Consider the following 19,491-nt stretch of genomic DNA (forward strand, 5'->3'; position numbering starts at 1 on the left):
TTAAGACCACAGCACTATTATTATATTACACTGGCTTGCTTCTGGATATAATAAGTAGTTTGTTCCTGAGAAAACAAAGTACTAAGTAGTAGCCAATGGTCCAAACACATCTGTCACTTCCTACACATCCCTACATGAGCCCCTTGAGGGAGAAGAGCTGTCTATGCCTCTTGAAATCCCCCAGCAACTTCTACAATGTAGTAAGCTGTAAGTGCTCAATAAATGTGTCCCATGAGAAAAAAGCTGTCTGGAAATCAAGGCTTCTTTCTCCTCCTGAAGATCATGCCATTTTCTCCATGATAGATATCCTTGCTACATGACTGGCTATAGCTCTCAATCCCTCTAGTTTGTTGGCATTACAGATTTTTTTATTTCTACCATCAGTTGCTTGCTAAATATGTCTTAGGGGAAAGGGAGTCCCCTACAATTACTGCACTGTTTTAAGTGATTTTAAGTTACTATTGATAGCACGTGCAGTTTTCCCATAATAATTTATCTATAAAATCACTCCCTTAATTGATCAAGCATCCATGAGTTGTAAAGTTTATTTTGGAGCAAAAGAAACAACCTCACACATCTGCTCCAACCACAGAATGTGACTGACCAGGGTTAACAGGAACATTAGTGCTTCTGCCCTGTGAGTTAGACCAAAATTATTTGTCCAATGTAATAGTTAAGACCTCACAAGCCCAAATGAAATACCAATGTTAGGTAAGCTACAGCTGATTTGATCCAGCCAACATCTCTAAAGTCATTTGCTTTAAATTTTCAAAAGAGTCAGGGTGTTAATCTTATTATCAGAAGAGCCAAACATCACATTTATGACCCATCACAGAATGCAGATCCTTTGCCCTTAAGTCAGACAGTAGGACAAAGGTGTAGATAATCAGTAAGATTCTGGGAGTATAAGTAAAAAGAGAAAGAAAAGTTGATTTAGAATTAAGTGGACTTAGAATTACTGGCCAGTATTCAACTATGTGAGAACCTGACTCACTCCTGAAGGGAAAGCTGTGCCAGCAACTGCTGCCAGGTGCTCCGAGTAATGAATGCATTCAACTAGCCAATTTAGAAAGAGCGTTTATTTCAGTCTGGTCTACTAACTGCTCTCTGTTCTTTCCCAGAACTGGAGATTCAAGCCAAGCAAGGTTGCCCATTCCAGTGACAGGAAATGGCAGATATGATTAATAACTCCTTGTCATCTAAATCACTCCACTGTTGGATAACTTCTAGCCCTCCTTAATAGTCTTGTGTCTCTTGCAAATATAATTTAATTTTACCTTCTAATATTTTGTGGATGATGAAACTGTGAGTCAAAGTCACTAAGTATAGTTGCATCTTATTGTTAAGTCAATTCTTTATCAAATTTGCTTAAAGTTGCCTTTGAAGTTCCATTAAGTCAGACATAAAGTACATGGTACACAATCTTTCACATTAATATTTACATATCACAAACACTCATGTACCATCTTTTAATAAATAAAAAGCAGCTAGTTTTCCTTCCAACGTCAGAACAAATCTGTTTGTTCAGCTATACAATAAATGAGGTAGTTGGCTTCACATTTGGGGTCCGCGGTATTTGAAAAAGTCTCTAAACACTAGAATCACCTCAGGACAGCAAGAAACTCAAAACCATGAGAACACAAAGGGAACCGAGACCACCTGAGTACACAGGTAGCTCAGTGGGGCTGTCCTCACTGAACGAACACTGAACACAACCGCATGCACTATTTACGTGGCACCTTTTTTGGTCCCAGTCCTGTACAATTGTGTAAGATGATGCAACAGCACACTGTACCTTTCATAAGATCCTCCCACTGAGGCTGTGATTCAGGCAGGCCCAGGACCCAGGGTTTGCAGCGTCCCACTCTGGGAATTTCCAGAAGGTCTCGCTGTTCTCAGTTCATTTTTCTTTCCCTGTGCCTTGCAAAACATGCCATATGTTAGGTCTTCAATGCTTGACTAAATACACTGCAACCAGATTTGGGAAAGGTATAAACTGAACACTTGAAAATCTAAGTGTCACAAACTCCCTATTAAGACCAGGCAAGATCTCAAAATATTTTCCCTTCACCACCCTATTCCTTTTCATAAGGCAAAGCCCTAATAGTCAATAGGGAAAAAAAGAACTCATTCATCTGTAAGGAATGGAAATGCTACATGCAAAACCCAAGACTGGAAGTTTAAGAAAAGCCTCATTTGCTTCCAGTACAGTATATAACGTTCCTTCAGGAGGAGTAACTCAGAAAGGCATTAAAAATGTGGGAGACCTCAGCAGAAAAACAAACACCAGCATAGTATCTAGGGAGTGAACGGCTTAGTGGAAATGAAAACATTACACATGTGTACATATGCTCTATGAGGCAACGTGTATAGACAACTAGAAAAACCACACAGCCTACTTTTCTCTACAGTCACACAAACTCATTGGGTAAATGAGTTAGAAAAGAAGAAATAAAATTGCTCCTTTAAATCAGAATCAGGTAACTGCTTAAATACATAAAATACCAAATCAGAAGAAAGGTCTAAAGATATAATTTTGGTAACTTCAAAAAATTCAGCCTCTTTTGACAATTTTAAATAAGGTTTTTTTTTTCTTGCTTTGTTTTTGTTTTGTTTGGGAGGATTACAGTTTAGGGATAAGCTTTTCAAGTTCACTGTATTTATTAAGTTTCCAGCACCAATCCTGAAGTCTTGTATTTCACATGTCAGAGTGATCTGCACTAGTATTTTGAGCAACTCTCATTTTATGATCAGATGTGGCAGAAGTTTTCCTACCCATATTAGTAGGAGTTTTCAAACATTTTTTAAAGGAAAAAAAAAGGCATATCTTGTGGTGCTTCTTCCCACCGCTCCATTGATTTGTGTGGCAAGGGTTCCCACAAAATTCCCAGGGAAGGGGTAACTTTCAGTGTCACAAACCCCATTCACAGCAAGGATTTTCAACTGTACCCTAAAACCATGATGGTTCTGGGTTCCTCCAACATATAGCTCAGTGAAGATCATCTTGCCTGAGAACTCTGAGGTCCTTTTCATTGCTGCCAAGAACATAAAACTAGGAGAGGGCATCTGAATGGTGAATGCGAAGTCAGCCTGCACTGTGTAGCAGTACACATGATGAAGCTGAACTTAAGAACTGATCTGCTGGATGGATCCCACTGGTAGAAATGATCTCCTTGGCAAGGTTAAGTGTCACCCCTAAGGGAAGCCCTAAGTCCAAATGAGCCTTGTTTATAAGGTATAATACAAAGAGACCTAACTTCTAATAGCTAAGTGACCTCCCATCCCAAAGCAGCCACTCTGGGAGACCACATACACCATAGCAATGCTATCATGGTTGGTAACAAGGAATCTCCCTTTGGAAACAGCTTTCTAAGCTTCTAGCATTTTTAATACCCACAAGGTAAACCTTCATCCTTTGGGGCTCTAGTTCATTGCGCTAACAATTCAAGATCAAATCTTGTGAGCCAGATGGTATGATCCAGGTGGATACTGTAAATTTTCATCAGTATCAAAAACAGTGACTACAGAATAATGACAAATTTTTTGTGTGGTTCATAAGCTGATTCCAAAAGTGACTGCAGAACTAGCCAAAAAGCAACAAGTTTGTACTAATAGCTACTATTTATTAGATAGTCTGCAAAGCACTGTGCAACATTACATACATTATCTCAATAATTTTTTTATGAAAACCCCATGAGGTGGATATTTACGTCCACATCTACAGATAATGCCAGAGTTTCTGAAAGAATAAGCTACAAACCCCTCTGACACACAATTTACCTATTAAATGAACCTAAAAGTTTAAAAAAGCTAGGCGCAGTGGCTCATGCATGTAATCCCAGCACTTTGGGAGGCTGAAGTGGGCAGATCACTTGAGGCCAGGAGTTCGAGACCAGTTTGGCCAACATGGTGAAACCTCGTCGTTACTAAAAATACAAAAATTAGCCAGGTGTGGTGGCAGGCACCTGTAATCCCAGCTACTTGGGAGGCTGCAGCCCGAGAATCACTTGAACCCAGGAAGAAGGGGATGCAGTGAGCTGAGACTGTGCCACTGCACTCCAGCCTGGGCAGCAGAGTGAGATTCTGTCTTGGGAAAAAAAAAAAAAAAAAAACTTAAAAAAAAAAAAAAAAAGAATAAGCCACTTGCCCATGATCACGCTGCTAAGAAAAGTCAAACCATAATTTAATCCTAATCTGTCTCACACACAAAGACAACCTTGACAGGAATAAAACTTACTTCCATGTAGGAGAGATGCAACTCGTCAAAGAGAAGCAGAATCACTTTATCACATACAGAATCAGTGTCATTACTGTCTGAAAAAAGATGCTCTGCACAATTCTGCCAATGTATTGATTCTGAACCTGCCATGTCTTCAAAAATGGCATTATTAGTGAAGCTGCTCAACAAGCCCTCTGAAACAAAACAGCTAATGAAATGGGTATTTATATTTAGTCTAAACTATACTTTTAGGACTTTATCTTATAGCTCTATCCTGAATCGATATGTTTAATAACATTAGGAATGAGGTTATCATTGTAACAGCAAAAGAACAACCTAAGCATTCACCAGTAGCAGATTAAATCAATTATGTTGTATCTATTCAAAAAAATATTAGGCAGTCAAAAAAAGAATGAGGTTCCTTGCTACTTACTTGCTGATATAGAATGATCTCCATTCAAAAAAAAGAAGCGAGGGTCAGACCTCTGTGTATAGTTACTATTTGTGTTACACATGTTTGTTTAGGCACAGACTCTTTCTCAAAAGTATAAGGCAAAGTGGTAACAGTAATTTGTCAAAGAGGAGCCAGGAGCCAGAGAACAGGGGTGGGAAAGGCCCTTTACGTGAAATTACTTTTGTATCTTGTCCTGTGGGAAAAGTTAATTATTCAATTTTTTTTAAATTTAAAAACAATACAAGCTGATTATACATTTGACAAATACAGGGAATTTCTGACTGCAGGATAAAACAAAGCATCAACTACAAAGAGAAGCAGAAATTCTTCTTGAGCTGCTGATTTTACTATACATTTGGGCTACATTTTTTCTTAAGAGAATCACTACAAAGTAATAGTACAAATACCTTTTTTAATGTGAAAAGGTATAAAATTTCCTTTAAAAACTTTTCACTTATCCATCACATAACATCAAATGTACCTGTAATCCCAAGTATGATTCTTCTGAGAAGGAAAAGTCAGATCAAATACATCATTAAGGAAAAACATGCACACTAAATAGACTACGAACTCTACTGGGACAAAGACCATTATTTTGCATATTTTTTCATTCCCCAATTCCTGACAGGATTCTCAGAATCATTTCTTAGTTAATGAACAGCAAATTGACTCATTGGTTAAATTAGCAACTACAGAGCTGCCTAACAGCAGTACAAAATAAATGAATAATTCACCAAAAACTAGCTCTAGATATTAATTTTAATTACTTTGTAGCAACATAATTTAGTACCAAATGTTTAAAAAGTACCCATTATAATTGCTAAACTGTGAAGTCACTATTATTTGTATCTGACCAGCTATACAAAACTCATCTGTTTTTCTCTTGACAAAAGGTAGTAAAAATCGCAAACAATAAAGAAGACGCTACTCATTAAAAGTCATGTTTACTAATCTAGCACCATAATTCCAGTCTTAGAACCTCCCATGCAGTTGGAAAGGGAATATGGGAAGAGGTGAGTATGTTGGAAATGTAGGGTAGTTCTCAAATTGGGGCCCCATTTTGCTTGCTCTAAAGCAAAAAACACAGGGTCTAGCAAAGAAGAGAAGTGCTGAGGCTGGAGTCGAAAACAAAAGCTTTTGGTTCAGATGGTAAAGGAGGCCCTCAAGAGCAGTAGAATCAGTGTATCCCGAAGGCAGTGCTGGAGGCAGTCTCATGCACTAGGGGGTTTCTTCTTGGCATCCAAGTCCTTTTTAATTTCTTCAAGTTTTTTAGCCAGGTTTGGTATCTTTAAAGAGAAAAAAGATTATTATAATTTTGCATCTACCTAATCAATATTCTTGTACTTCTTTTCCTCCAAAGATAAATGGTGTTACAAGCTTTTATCTTCCTCCGAAAGAGATCTCCTAAACAGTGGTTCTTTTTGCTTTCTTTTTTGAGATAGGGTCTCTGTCACTCAGGCTGGAGCGCAATGGTGCAAACATAGGTCACTGCAGGATTGACCTCCAGAGCTCAAGCGATCCTTCCCGCCCCAGTCCCGCAAGTAGTTGGGACCACGGACATGCCACCACGCCTGGCTAATTTTTTATTTTTTGTAAAGATGGGTTTTTGCCACATTGCCCAGGCTGGTCTCAAACTCCTGAGCTCAAGCAATCTGCCCACCTCGGCCTCCCAAAATGCTAGGATTACAGGCGTGAGCCACTAAACCCGGCCAATAGTGGTATTTCTTAGCCTCATAACTGCATAGAAAGATATCAGAAGTTGTCAGATAAGTATGCTCCTCTCTGAAAGCCACTTCTACTTTTGTATACCCACTTCCACCCGATCTGGTGCCAAGTAAAGGTTGTGAGTATAAACAATAAATGTGACATAATATAGCCTTTGCCTAGAAAACTATATGACTCAAACGAAGGTTGACAAAGGAATTCCCTTTGTCATACAAAAAGCTTTACAACAAAACAAATCAATATTGTCTTTTTCAAACACCTGTCCAGAATCCCCATTCGTAGGCTGCTGTACCACCTAGTTTTCAACATCGCCATCTATAAAGCGAGGTTAATACAACTTCACAAAACTCTGTCCTCAAATGTGCTACCCTTAGAATTTTGAAGATGGAATACAGATCTATATTTTTCAGTCCCCCTACCCAGATGCATCTCCAAAATTCTAAGTCATCTCTACTACTGGGTAGTGGGGCTGAAAATATTATCCAATTAATCTTTAAATTCTCACTTATCACATGATTTCCCTAAGAATTTTAAGAGCCCAACTTAATATTACTCTGAGCTAACAAGCCACAGCTAAGGATCTTCATGAGCCCAGCTGAACTGAAGGGATTTTTCCCTCTTGTGGTGATACGGAAGAGGACAGATGTTTCATGAGCTGTATTACTTTTTCAAACAATGGCAAACCATTCTCAATATTCAGGAGTTTGCCTCAGCCCTATGGACCTCATTTATGCTGGAAGTCACACCTTACCTCAAACAAAGAAAAGTCACTCTAAAACAGTTACATGGAATCAAGGCAGTCATGGATATGGCCACTTACGTCATAGTTCTGAGCCAGATACATTCCAACCACGTTGCCCAATGTAAATCCAAGCTGAAAAAATAGAATAGTAAGAGTTACAGTGCATACCGAGTCCTGTGCCAGTATGATTCCAAATTAAAATACGAAGACAGTATCTTCCTAAGAAGCCTAGGACAGTTAGAAGACCTTAATGTCCAGTCTAGGGCTGTGTACAACATGAGAGTCACATTTTTCTTCTATAAACACAGAGATGCCCTCTCCAGAGGCTAAAGAGTATACAAAAGAATAAATGGTGACACCAACCAAATGTAAGAAAAAAATAAAACCGCAAAAAATAATAAATGGTAACACTGTATAAATCTACCCTAAATTCTCTTATCCCCTCACAACTCACATAAATACTTGACTACAAGTTCTGGAAACTCAAGCCAAAGTTCAGATTTTTCTTGTGGAATGCTGCAATTTTTTGTCTTTTTTTGGTTATGGATATTGTTATTCCTTTTCAAATCAAATAAAAGTTATTCATAAAAGTTATACTATAAAAATACTTTTTAAAGTATTCACTCAAGGCCGGGCACAGAGGCTCACACCTATAATCCCAGCACTTTGGGAGGCCAAAGTGGTGGATCACTTGAGGTCAGGAGTTTGAGACCAGCCTGGCCAACATGGTGAAACTTCATCTCTACTAAAAATACAAAAATTAGCCAGGCGGGGTGGCTCACACCTGTAATTCCAGCTACTCGGGAGGCTGAGGCAGGAGAATCACTTGAAACCAGGAGGCAGAGGTTGCAGTGAGCTGAGATCATGCCACTGCACTCCAGCCTGGGAGACAGAGCAAGACTCCATCTCAAAATAAATAAATAAATATTCAGCCAAATCATAGGATCTCAGAGAATGAAGGGACTCTTCACAGTTTACAATCTCTTCATAGTTCAAACAGAGGACCTTGAGGCCCAGGATGGAAAGGGACTTCTCCAAGGACATTCACAACAAGGAGGACAAGACAATCTACATTAGCTTCACACTCAAAAACTAAAATATGTGATGACAGAAAAGAAGAGAAAACTCTGACACACCACTGAGAGCACATATGGCTTAGCACTCTGCCACAGGTACAGTCTAACATGCTAACAGGTACAGTCTGGCAGAATATTTAAGGTCGGTGGGAAACACAGTGACAAGAGACAGGTGCAACATTTAGAAAACTTTAAATATTTATCCCATTTGGTGACTATTTTCCTAAACAAAAACTGGTTCATGAAATTTAGATATACCCAAAAGGGCCAAGGCTCCTCAGCTTTGAGTTTTAATGATAATAATTCCCTGTTTTCCTCTGGTAATTAAGAGGCTCCATCTGGAGCTTAATTTTTCATTTTATAAATTCAAACTAGCATGAATTTTTTTCATCATTTTCTTTAATCAGTGTTGCTTTTATTCAATCAATACACAGCAGAGAGGTTTTAAAAAAATAAAGTGTGGCACTTAACACCATCAATCACACATGGCGTGACTGAACCTTATCTTCAAGTTGGAGATGCACATAGGGGAACAGAATGCAGCTGAGTTCTTAGTATGCTTTAAACTTACTAAGCTTGAAACACCAAAAGCATAATTTAAATTGGTTTGTTATTAGCAATAAAAAACATAGAAGAGGCTATCTAATCTCTAATCATAGACCATTCTGATCATTTGATTAATCAGATATGGCCTGCAAAATCCTACTTTTACCAATGTTGCACCTTGAAGCAGAATGATTTTTTTCTCCTCTGGGTTGAAACCAGTTAGGAAGAGGTTTTCCAAATCCAGAAGGAGTATTAAATTTGCTTAAAAGAAGAGAAAAAAAAAACCAAATGAAAGTATTAGCTCTAACACCAAAAAGAAAAAACATGGGATTTTAAAACTTTCAAAAGAAATAATCGAGTTCGGTTCCACCACTATCAGGCAGTGTGCCTAAAGCAAGACACTTAACCTCTCTGGAGCTTTGCTGATTTGAGCTTCCTGATTTATAAAACATTATACTCACAATGTAATGTCCAGCTCCAACATTCTAAGATTCCTAGTTCTTACCATATCTGTCTCTAAACAAATGTGGCATGTCTAACGTGGCTTCATTTTGGCAACTTCGCCAGGCATCAGGGCACATGAAAAACTCATGATTATTTTAAAACACAACACAAAACAAAAACCATAAGCCTCTAAACAAGTCATATCCAATTCCAGTTTCAGAATACTACCAGATCTACCAAAGGGGTCTTTTAAGATTAAATACACAAGAAAAATGTCACTAAGAGAAATGTTTCCGAATACTACCGGATCTACCAAAGGGGTACTGTACGATTAAATACACAAGAAAAATGTCACTAAGGGAAAAATGCATGAAGCCAGAAAAGCATATACAGTATGTTGTTCATGGGATGGTCAATAGGCATGTTTACACACAAAAAAAACCCCTAAATCTGAGGAACAGTGACTCAGTCTGAGAGGTTAGACTGGAGTCAGATTATAGGAGGTCTTGGATGAGTCTGAAACCTCGTGGTAGGCCAAGAATGCCTAACTTCTTCCAGGCCAAGACCTGGAAACCTCATCAGTAGTTCTGTCAGGTGAATGCCATCACAATGCCCTGCTTCCCCTACATGGTCACCTGTTAGTATTCCCTGTAGAGAAGACTGTGGCATAAGGAGTGCAATGCCTTCTTCCCAAGCTCAATACTAAGTGCATTACTATCACACCCTCTCTGCAATAATTTTGAGACTTTACGGGTATGAAAAAGTAGCTTCTTTTCACAGGAACATTGGGGACAATTAATGGTACAACACTGCAAGTTTGAAAAGAGAGGACTGAGACGAGGAAAGTAGTGTACAGGAAAAATAGATGGGAAGAAGATGCTGGAGCTAAGAGCCTCAAAAGGGAAGTCTAGACTGGCACAGAGCAGTACACAACAGAAGAATTGCATTGTCAGCTCTATAAATAGAGAGTACACTAAGAATCAGTGAAGCTCCACAATCCATTATCCACAATTCTGAAACCCAACTCAATCCAAACTACATTACATCATAACTCATTTGGTAACAAAAGCATACCTGACCTGAACTAACAGCAGACTATTTATAGTCATTATCACATTTTAGTGTGAATAATCATTTTTTGCTATAGCAATAGAAATCTTTAAATAAAGGATCCTGCCTTAGACCTCCTCACTGGAGAATATGTCTCACAGCAAAAATATTAATACATTTGATTACAAAGTGCTATCCCAGATGCTGCTGGGGGTGTTAAGTACCGAGGTACATGATGCAGCTTATTACTTTTCTAAAATCTAAAAGAAATCTGATTTCCTAAATACATACGGCCCCTAAAGATTTTGATTAAGGGACTGCAGACCTTAATATACTAAAAATCAACTTCATATTTAGCCCCATGAAAGGATTAAAAATGATCTCTGCCCTTAGATAACTTATATGATGAATAGGAAGAAATGCTAGGTAAAATAGTTGTATAACAACAGAAGGCAGGACCCCGCACAGGATTTTCAATGTTAACAGATGCTCCAAAAATCAGAACTAGGCCATGCATTAAGTGGCAAAATGAATGATACAGAAGTGATTCTTTTAAGAAATTATACTTGAAAAATATGTACCTCAGGTTGATATTAAAGGCTCTAAATATGCTAAGTGTTCACATTTAAACTGGTGATATGGTTTGGCTGTGTCCCCACCCAAATCTCATCTTGAATTCCTACATGTTGTGGGAGGTAACTGAATCATGGGGGCAGGTATTTCCCATGCTGTTCTCATGATAGTGAGTAAGCCTCATGAGATCTGATGGTTTTATAAAGAGGAGTTCCTCTGTACAAGCTCTCTGTCTGCTGCCATCCATGTAAGACGTGACTTGCTCCTCCTTGCTTTCTGCCATGATTGTGAGGCCTCCCCAGCCATGTGGAACTGTAAGTCCATTAAACCCTTTTTCCCATATAAATTACCCAGTCTCGGGTATGTCTTTATCAGTAGTGTGAAAATGGACTAACACAACTGGCAAGGGAAATGTGAAGAATACTGAATGTGGAAAATCAAGGCACAAGATGGGAATGGAGATGTGATGACTGGCATAAAAGAAACAGGCCTGACTGGAAAAGAGAATTTGAGTTAAAGAATGGAGAGAATTAAGTATGGAAAGCTGGGCAGGGCTAGATGATGGGCTTCAAACAGCAGGTAGGGCAGCCAGGCACAATGGCTGTGCTTGTAATCCCAGCACTTCAGGAGGACAAGGCGAGAGGACAGCCTGAGCCCAAGAGTTTGAGACCAGCTTGGGCATCATGGTGAAACTACATCTCTACCAACAAAATGCAAAATAAGCCAAGTGTGGTGGCATACATCTGTAGTCCCAGCTACTCTGGAGGCTGTGGTGGGAGGATCACTTGAGCCCAGGAGGTAGAGGTTACAGTGAGCTGAGATTACGCCACTGCACTCCAGCCTGGGCGACAGAGGCAGGGGAGTTTCCTTCACCTGCAGTTGTGGTAGGGAGCCACTGACTACTCTTTGCCCGCAGCAACATGATGAAAGCACTGCCTGAGAAGCATTCTCCTGGTACCTATACTCAGAAAAGGCTGAGGAAGCAAGGATCTACTAGATGATGAAAAGATGTAGGAATTAAAAACGTAATTTTATTTATTTATTTATTTATTTAAAGAAAACTAAGTACCTATTAGAGAAAAGCTGATTACTGTGGTGGCAAGCAAACAAGACTGAATTGTTTCTATTGATCAATAAAGATCAATGGAATAGAGTGGAGAGCCCAGGAATACACCATAAAGGCTTATTATGGTCAAGTGATTTTCAACAAGAGTGCCAAGGCACTCAATATGGAAAGAACAGTCTTTCCAAGAAATGGTGCTGGGAATAATCTTTTCAAGAAATGGTGCTGGGACAATGGGATAGCCACATGCAAAGAATAAAGTTGGACTCCCACCTCACACTATATACAAAAATTAACTCAAAATGGATTAAAAACCTAAATGTAAGAGCTAAAACTATAAAACTCTTCGAAGAAATCATAGGCGTAAACCTTCATGAGTGGGGCTGGGCAAACAGTTTTCTCAGATATGACACCAAAAGTACAAGTAACCAAAAAAAAAAAAAAAAAAAAATTGGACTTCATCAAAATTAAAAATGTCTGTGTTTCAGAGAATACCATCAAGAAAGTCAAAAGACAACACACAAAATGAGATAGAATATTTTCAAATATATATCTGATAAGAGATCTGCATCCAGAATATATAAATAATTCTTACAACTGAATGACACAAAAAAACTCAATTTAAAAATGGGCAAATTGGCCAGGCACAGTGGTTCACGCCTATAATGCCACACTTTGGGGGCCAAGGTGGGTGGATCACCTGAGGTCAGGAGTTCAACACGAGCCTGGCCAACTTGGTGAAACCCCGTCTCTACTAAAAATACAAAAATCAGCCAGGCATGGTGGTGGATGCCTGTAGTCCCAGCTACTTGGGAGGCTGAGGCAGGAGAAACTGCTCGAACCCAGGAAGCAGAGGTTGCAGTGAGCTGAGATTGCACCACTGCACTCCAGCCTGAGCAACAGAGCGCAACTCCATCTCAAAAATAAATAAATAAAATTAAATTAAAATTAAAATGGGCAAATGACATGAAAGGATTTCTCCAAAGATACAAATAGTCAACAAGCACATGAAAAGATGCTCAACATCATTAGTCACTGAGGAAATGCAAAGCAAAAGCATAAGGAACCACGTCACACCCACTAGAATTGTTTTAACAAAAACAACAGCTACAACAAATGTTGGCGAGGATGTGGAGAAATTGAAACTGTCATACATTACTGGTGAAAATGTAAAATGGTGCAGCTACTCTGGAAAACAGTCCAAAAGTTCCTCAAAGAGTTGAGCATAAAGTTACCATATGATGCAGCAATCCCACCTTAGGGTATATAACCAAGAGAACTAAAATACACATCCACACAAAAACCTGCACACAAATATTCCTAGCAAGATTACTCATCATAGCCAAAAGTGGAAACATCTTGAGTGTCCATCAACTGGTGAAATAATTAACAAAATAGAAATAAACGTAACAAACAAGGTGCAAGATAATTATTCAGAAGTTAATGAAAAGACATGAGACCTAAATAAATGAAGAAATGGATCATAACAGTGAAATAGTAAGGCCAGGCATGGTGGCTCACACCTGTCATCCCAGCACTTTGGGAGGCGGAGGCGGGCAGATCACATGAGGCCAGAAGTTTGAGACCAACCTAGCCAATATGGCGGAACCCTGTGTCTACTAAAAATACAAAAATTAGCTGGGGATGGTGGCACATGTCTGTAATCCCAGCTGCTTGGGAGGGTAAGGCACGAGAATTGCCTGAACCCAGGAGGCATTGGTTGCAGTGAGCTGAGATTGCGCCACAGCATTCCAGCCTGGGTGACAGAGGACTCTGTCTCAAACACAAAACAAAACAAAGACATAATAGTGTAAAGGTTTCAAAAGCATAAGTCATCAGGAGGGCCTCATGGAAAAAATATCAGAGTGGGACCATGAAGAGTATTTAGGAAGGTAAAAAGGATAAAAGGAAAACCAGCCAGGTGCAGTGGCTCACGCTTGTAATCCCAGCACTTTGGGAGGCCAAGGTGGGTAAATGACTTGAGGTCAGGTGTTCGAGGCCAGCCTGGCCAACATGGTAAAACTCCATATCTACTAAAAAAATAAAATTAGCCAGGCGTAGTGGCACATGCCTGTAATCCCAGCTACTTGGGAGGCTGACGTAGGAGAATCACTTGAACCCAGGAGGCGGAGGGTGCAGTGAGCCAAGATGGCACCACTACACTCCAGCCTGGGTGACAGAGTGATATTCTGTCTCAAAAACAAACAAACAAAAGCAATAAATCACAATAACAGCATCATAGGCAGTGTGCACAAAGCCCTCAGCAGTGCCATCATGTTAGCTTCCCTCCGAAAGCATCCTTACAATAACTCTAGCTAAACCTTACGAATAAGGAAGCAGTAGCTTTCCTCAGGTAGTGTTGGTTACTATCTGCAAAGAGGTGTCTTCTACTGTGGTAAAAGAAAGAGGGGGTGCTCACTTTGGCAGCACATACACTAAAACTGGAATGATACAGAGATCAGAATGGCCCCTGCGCAAAGAGGACATGCAAATTCCTGAAGCAATGCATTTTTTAAAAACAGTCTAGGAGCAGTGGCTCAAGCCAACACTTTGAGAAGCTGAGGTGGGAGGACTGCTTCAGCCCAGGAGTTCAAGACCAGCCTGGGCAATATAGTGAGACCCTATCTCTACTATTAAAAAAATAATAATAAAGAGGAAAAAACTGCAGTAAAAGAAAAGGGAAAAACCACAGGAACAAGGTCTCTTCAAGATAGAGACAATGGGCAAATATTTTAACCTGAGGAGGAATATGAACAATGGAAGGAAGATATCACCAACACAAGCAAATACAGTGGTTTTCAAACTGTGCTCCACAAATCACAACTGTAGGAGAAACATCTTAGAGGGTTCCTGAATGTGTAATGACAATGCACCTGCTTAACTTGTGACTGTTTCATCACTTCTAAACCTTTCCGATCACCTACCCTTCTGTAAGAAGCTAATCCCCACTTCTGAGAAGTAACCAATCCGGGTTCAAATGACACCCTGCAAAAGAAAAACTGAACACTATCTGAATCCTTGTTGAGTGCCCCTGTTTTTAAGTTTTTTAACGTGTTAACTCATTTTTAATCCTCACAACAAAACCGTGAGGTGGGTTTGCATTTTCAGATGTGGAAATGGGAGCACAGAAAATTTCAATAGCCCACCCACGCTACCACAGCTTGAAAATGATGGGACGCAGGGTTCAAAGTGAGAAGTCTGACTCTGAAATTTAACCTCTTAAACACTAGAACGTGATGGTCATTGTTTTATAGATGAAATGACTGAACACAAAGAGAAATACTTGCTCAACTTTAGAGTCAGTGGCTCATTTGACAGAGGTGGAATCAATGTGAAAAGTAGTGCTATCCACTTATTTAAAAAAAAAAAAAAAAAAAAAGCAGTGAGGTGGGAGACCAGAGGGTGAGAGAACATCAGGGTTCCAGTTACTTCTGAGCTAGGAATATAATGGACAGCTTTAGCATCTCTCCTTAAATGCCGAGAATTCTGAATTCTCAAATCAGAATATGACCAGGTACAGTGTCTCATGCCTGTAATCCCAACACTGTAGGAGGCCTAGATGAGACCTGTCTCTACAAAAAAAAAAAAAAAAAAAAAAAATTTAAAATTAGTCAGGGGTGGTGGTGTGGGTCTGTAGTCCTAGCTACTACTAAAGAGGCTGAGATGGGAAGACTGCTTGAGGCCAGGAGTTAAAGACTGCACTGAGCCATGATTGTGCCACTGGACTCTAGCCTAGGTGACAAAAAGAAACCTTGTCTCTAAAAAAAAAAAAAAAAAAAAAAAATTAACACGCAGTAAAAGTTTATTGCAAAACCAAATAGACCCATTCAGCAAAACCACTTAGAAAGTTAATTGTAACTGAATCATGTCCTCTCAGTTTATCAATGAGCAACAGATACAGCAGGCAGCTCAATTACATCATCCTATACCCTGGAGCTAAGTGATACCGCTTTTAATCTAGTGTTTACTACAAGAAAATGACTGTCATTATTCCGAACTCACAAACTAACACCTAGTTAGGACACTACAGAAACTCCTAGAGGCAAAGAAGCAGCCGTCTTAGCTGGGCAGATTAAGGACACTCTTTTGACTAATTGGATTTAACAATCCATTACCATCTTTCAAAAGGACAGAAGAGGCACGTTTTGTGTTTTAATCTTTGACAAAGATACAGCATTTGGGGCCAGGTGCGGAGGCTCACGCCTGTAATCCCAGCACTTTGGGAGGCTGAGGCAGGCGGATCCGGAGGTCAGGAGATGGAGACCATCCTGGCCAACAGGGTGAAACCCCGTCTCTACTAAAAATACAAAAATTAGCTGGGCCTGCTGGCGCGCGCCAGCTACTCGGGAGGCTGAGGCAGGAGAATCGCTTAAACCCAGGAGGGGGAGGTTGCAGTGAGCTGAGATCGCTTCACTGCACTCCAGCCTGGCGACAGAGCAAGACTCCATCAGAAAAATAAAGACACAGCATTCGGGCAGGAGCGGTGGCTCACGACTGTAATCCCAGTACTTTCGGAGGCTGAGGCGGGTTGATCACTTGAGGTCAGGAGTTCGAGACCAGCCTGGCCAACTCAGTGAAACCCCGTCTCTACTAAAAATACAAAAATTAGCCGGGCATCGTTGCGCGCGCCTGTAATTCCAGTTACTCGGGAGGCCGAGGAGAGAGAAGCGCTTGAACCCGGGAGGCGGGGGTTCCCGTGAGCCGAGATCGTGCCACTGCACTCCAGCCTGACGACATAGCGAGACTCCGTCTCAAAAAAAAAAAAAAAGAATTAGAGGTTGAAAGCACCAAGTTTTGAGTGCACAATAGCTTGGCAGAAAAACTTTCACTTGAAAATTTGATGAGCAAGTCCTCCTGGAACCTTCACTAAGCAATCTTTGAAATATACCGAGTTTTGCCAGAAAACTCGTTTTTAACTCAAATAAGGAGCCAGGAGAAACAGTCTGCTTACTCATGCTTAGTCATTTCGGGAAAAATTACGTGTATACCAGTGTCTGACTCATTCCTCCAAGTCTGAAAGGTCTGATGAGGACTTAGCCTCTCGGACTTTGTGAGGTGGCTAATTTACGGTTTATTTCTGGCCCTCCTACCTCCTCAGAAATGCCAACTAGCAGGGCTCCACAGCAGGGACCGGCCGGCGACTATGTAATGGAACAGGAGCGCAGAAAGAAAGGGGGGCGGACTACGAAAAATCATCAAGGACCACACAAGCTTTAATACAAGTATTACACAATAAGCGCGGGGCGCGGCGCACAATAAGTGGCTCTGGAAACGCACACTCTCTGACACCTCAAAGTTTTAGGGACTTGGATGGATGCAGAAAAATAGGGGCAAAGGGATTTTCTGGGGAGGCAGGAAGAAAACGGCCGCCCTGAGAGGCGACGACCAGGCGCGGGGACCGAAGGGACCGCGGGACCCACGCCCAGGCCGGGTCGGCGGGGTCGGCAGTCCTCGAGGGGGAAATAGGATCCGAGGCACGCCCCCGGCAGCGGGCCCCGCTCTTCGGCAGCTCCACTCACCAGGAACTGGAGCATGATGTCGGTGGGGAGGGCGAGGAGGGCGCGAAGGACTGCAGCAGCTCCGCGGGCCGGTCCGAGCCTACCTCCCCATGCGCGGGGGGCGGAACGCCCCGTCGACTTCCGGGTCACACCCCGTCCCGCCCTGCCTCGCTCCTCCCGCCCAGCCCGCGCCCGGAAACGACTCGCAGCGTCGCAGCGTCCCGGTTCCCCCTGGCGGAGCGCGTCGGCCTCACAAGCTGAACCAGCCGGGCAGCGAGGGCGCGACAAGACTTGCGAGGAGCCAAGTCCCGAGCCTGGCTGGGCAGCTTTGAGCATCCCGCCTCTGTAAACCTGGGCCGGGGCCCAGGAATCTGTGTTATTCTCAGCACGCGGACGATTCTGATACACAGCCCAGCTTAGGGCTCTCTGGCCTAGAAGGACTGCATGAGCAGCGGGTCCCATCCCTAGGTTCGCAGCTGAATCGTGGGAGCTTTTGCAACATCCTCTACCAGTGCCCAGCTGGACTTTGCAGGGAAGAAAGAAGGCTTGTAGCTCGCAAAGCTCCGCAGGTGTGCTGTGTCATCAGCGTTGAGGACCCAAGGTGGAGAGGCTGGGTGTTTAAGAGGCTCGGATGGCGGGCTTTGGAGTCTGGTGATACCGGATGGGGCCCATGCTGCCGTGTGCCGCACGCCAGTCACTGAGATGATGAGTTTTGCAGCAGAGAAAGGGTTTGTTCACCAGGCAGCCAGCCGAAGAGACGGGAGAACAGATCTCAAATCTGCCTCCCCAAAGATGGGTTTTAGGGATATTTATGGGATAGAGGAGCAAGGTGGTCTGAGGTGTGGGGAAAGGCGATTGGAGGTCAGGAAAAGTTTGTCAATGGGTGATCTGCGGGAGGTAGTCAAGCTTCATGGCTCTTCATAGGATACACGGTCACAAAAGGTCATCCTTAGCATGATCTGAGGGTGGAGGTTTTGGCCCTCTAATGTCAGAAGGACACCCATAAGGCTTTCATGCAGGCCCAGTTGAGGGGTTGGTGGTCCCGGCTGTACAAGAACTGACCCAGGCCGGGCGCGGTGGCTCAAGCCTGTAATCCCAGGACTTTGGGAGGCTGAGACGGGTGGATCACGAGGTTAGGAGATCGAGACCGTCCTGGCTAACACGGTGAAACCCCGTCTCTACTAAAAAATACAAAAAACTAGCCGGGCGAGGTGGCGGGCGCCTGTAGTCCCAGCTACTTGGGAGGCTGAGGCAGGAGAATGGCCTGAACCCGGGAGGCAGAGCTTGCAGTAAGCTGTGATCCGGCCTCTGCACTCCAGCCTGGGCAACAGCGAGAGACTCCCTCTCAAAAAAAAAAAAAAAAAAAAAGAACTTACCCCAACTTCCTGAAAAACAAGAAACCTTATCAAGCAACCCAGATGTCAGAGATGTTATCCATAAGGAAGCCAGTGGGAGCTTAGATATATATTGTTTAGCTCTGTGACTTTAGCTATATGGGTTTGATTTAAAAACTAAGAGCAGGTGACTAAAAACAAGTGAGAGAAATTTCATTTGGCAGTCCTCATCAGGTTGACCCTCAGTTTCACTGGCTCAGCTGGGTTTCTTGCCTAGCATGGCCATAGGTCCTGTTGACAATTTGGTATCATATCGCCACAAGGAATCTGTTCTTTCAGTCTTTTGGTCTGTGTGTGTATGTGTGTGTGTTTTCTCTCTCTTTTTTAAAGAATTTATTTTAAGCCTATTATACCACACAGTATGTTTTAAACACTAACTCCCTAATAAGATATAACTCCCTAATAAGATAAAGCAAAGACAAAAAAGTTCATCTTATTAGAAACAAGATATACCATCACTTACTGTCTTCAAACATTATTGCACTTTAATTTTCTTTTTTTTTTTTTTTTTTTTTTTTTTTTGAGACGGAGTCTTGCTCTGTAGCCCGGGCTGGAGTGCAGTGGCCGGATCTCAGCTCACTGCAAGCTCCGCCTCCCGGGTTTACGCCATTCTCCTGCCTCAGCCTCCGGAGTAGCTGGGACTACAGGCGCCCGCCACCTCGCCCGGCTAGTTTTTTTTGTTTTTTGTATTTTTAGTAGAGACGGGG

The 19,491-nt window shown here is 41.8% G+C and overlaps 1 protein-coding gene and 1 non-coding gene across 3 annotated transcripts; one reads left to right on the forward strand and one right to left on the reverse strand.

The window, feature by feature from the left end:
• Positions 1-5,414: 5,414 nt before the first annotated feature.
• LOC105471443 (short transmembrane mitochondrial protein 1) lies at positions 5,415-17,874 on the reverse strand. Of its 2 annotated transcripts, XM_024789523.2 has the most exons (3): positions 17,412-17,874; positions 7,219-7,272; positions 5,415-5,959 (listed from the first exon to the last, which is right to left on the reverse strand). In XM_024789523.2, the coding sequence occupies exons 1-3, from the start codon at positions 17,850-17,852 to the stop codon at positions 5,885-5,887; spliced, it is 570 nt and encodes a 189-aa protein (XP_024645291.2). In that variant the 5' UTR covers positions 17,853-17,874; the 3' UTR covers positions 5,415-5,884. The 2 variants fall into 2 exon arrangements, with proteins under 2 accessions (XP_024645291.2, XP_070950537.1); XM_071094436.1 differs by lacking the exon at positions 7,219-7,272.
• LOC112424866 (U6 spliceosomal RNA) lies at positions 14,304-14,407 on the forward strand. The gene has a single exon (XR_003015804.1). It is a non-coding gene; the product is annotated as a U6 spliceosomal RNA (small nuclear RNA).
• Positions 17,875-19,491: the final 1,617 nt, after the last annotated feature.

The sequence above is a fragment of the Macaca nemestrina genome, chromosome 4 (assembly GCF_043159975.1).
Source record: "Macaca nemestrina isolate mMacNem1 chromosome 4, mMacNem.hap1, whole genome shotgun sequence".
Classification (NCBI taxonomy): Eukaryota; Metazoa; Chordata; class Mammalia; order Primates; family Cercopithecidae; genus Macaca; species Macaca nemestrina.

Excerpts from the sequence above, each read along its gene's own strand:
- LOC105471443 (XM_024789523.2), bottom strand. The coding sequence starts at position 17,852 with ATGGGACCCGCTGCTCATGCAGTCCTTCTAGGCCAGAGAGCCCTAAGC. Across the intron at positions 7,273-17,411 it reads ACATCATGCTCCAGTTCCTG|CTTGGATTTACATTGGGCAA; the intron begins GTGAGTGGAGCT and ends CTATTTTTTCAG. Across the intron at positions 5,960-7,218 it reads ATCTGGCTCAGAACTATGAC|ATACCAAACCTGGCTAAAAA; the intron begins GTAAGTGGCCAT and ends TTCTCTTTAAAG.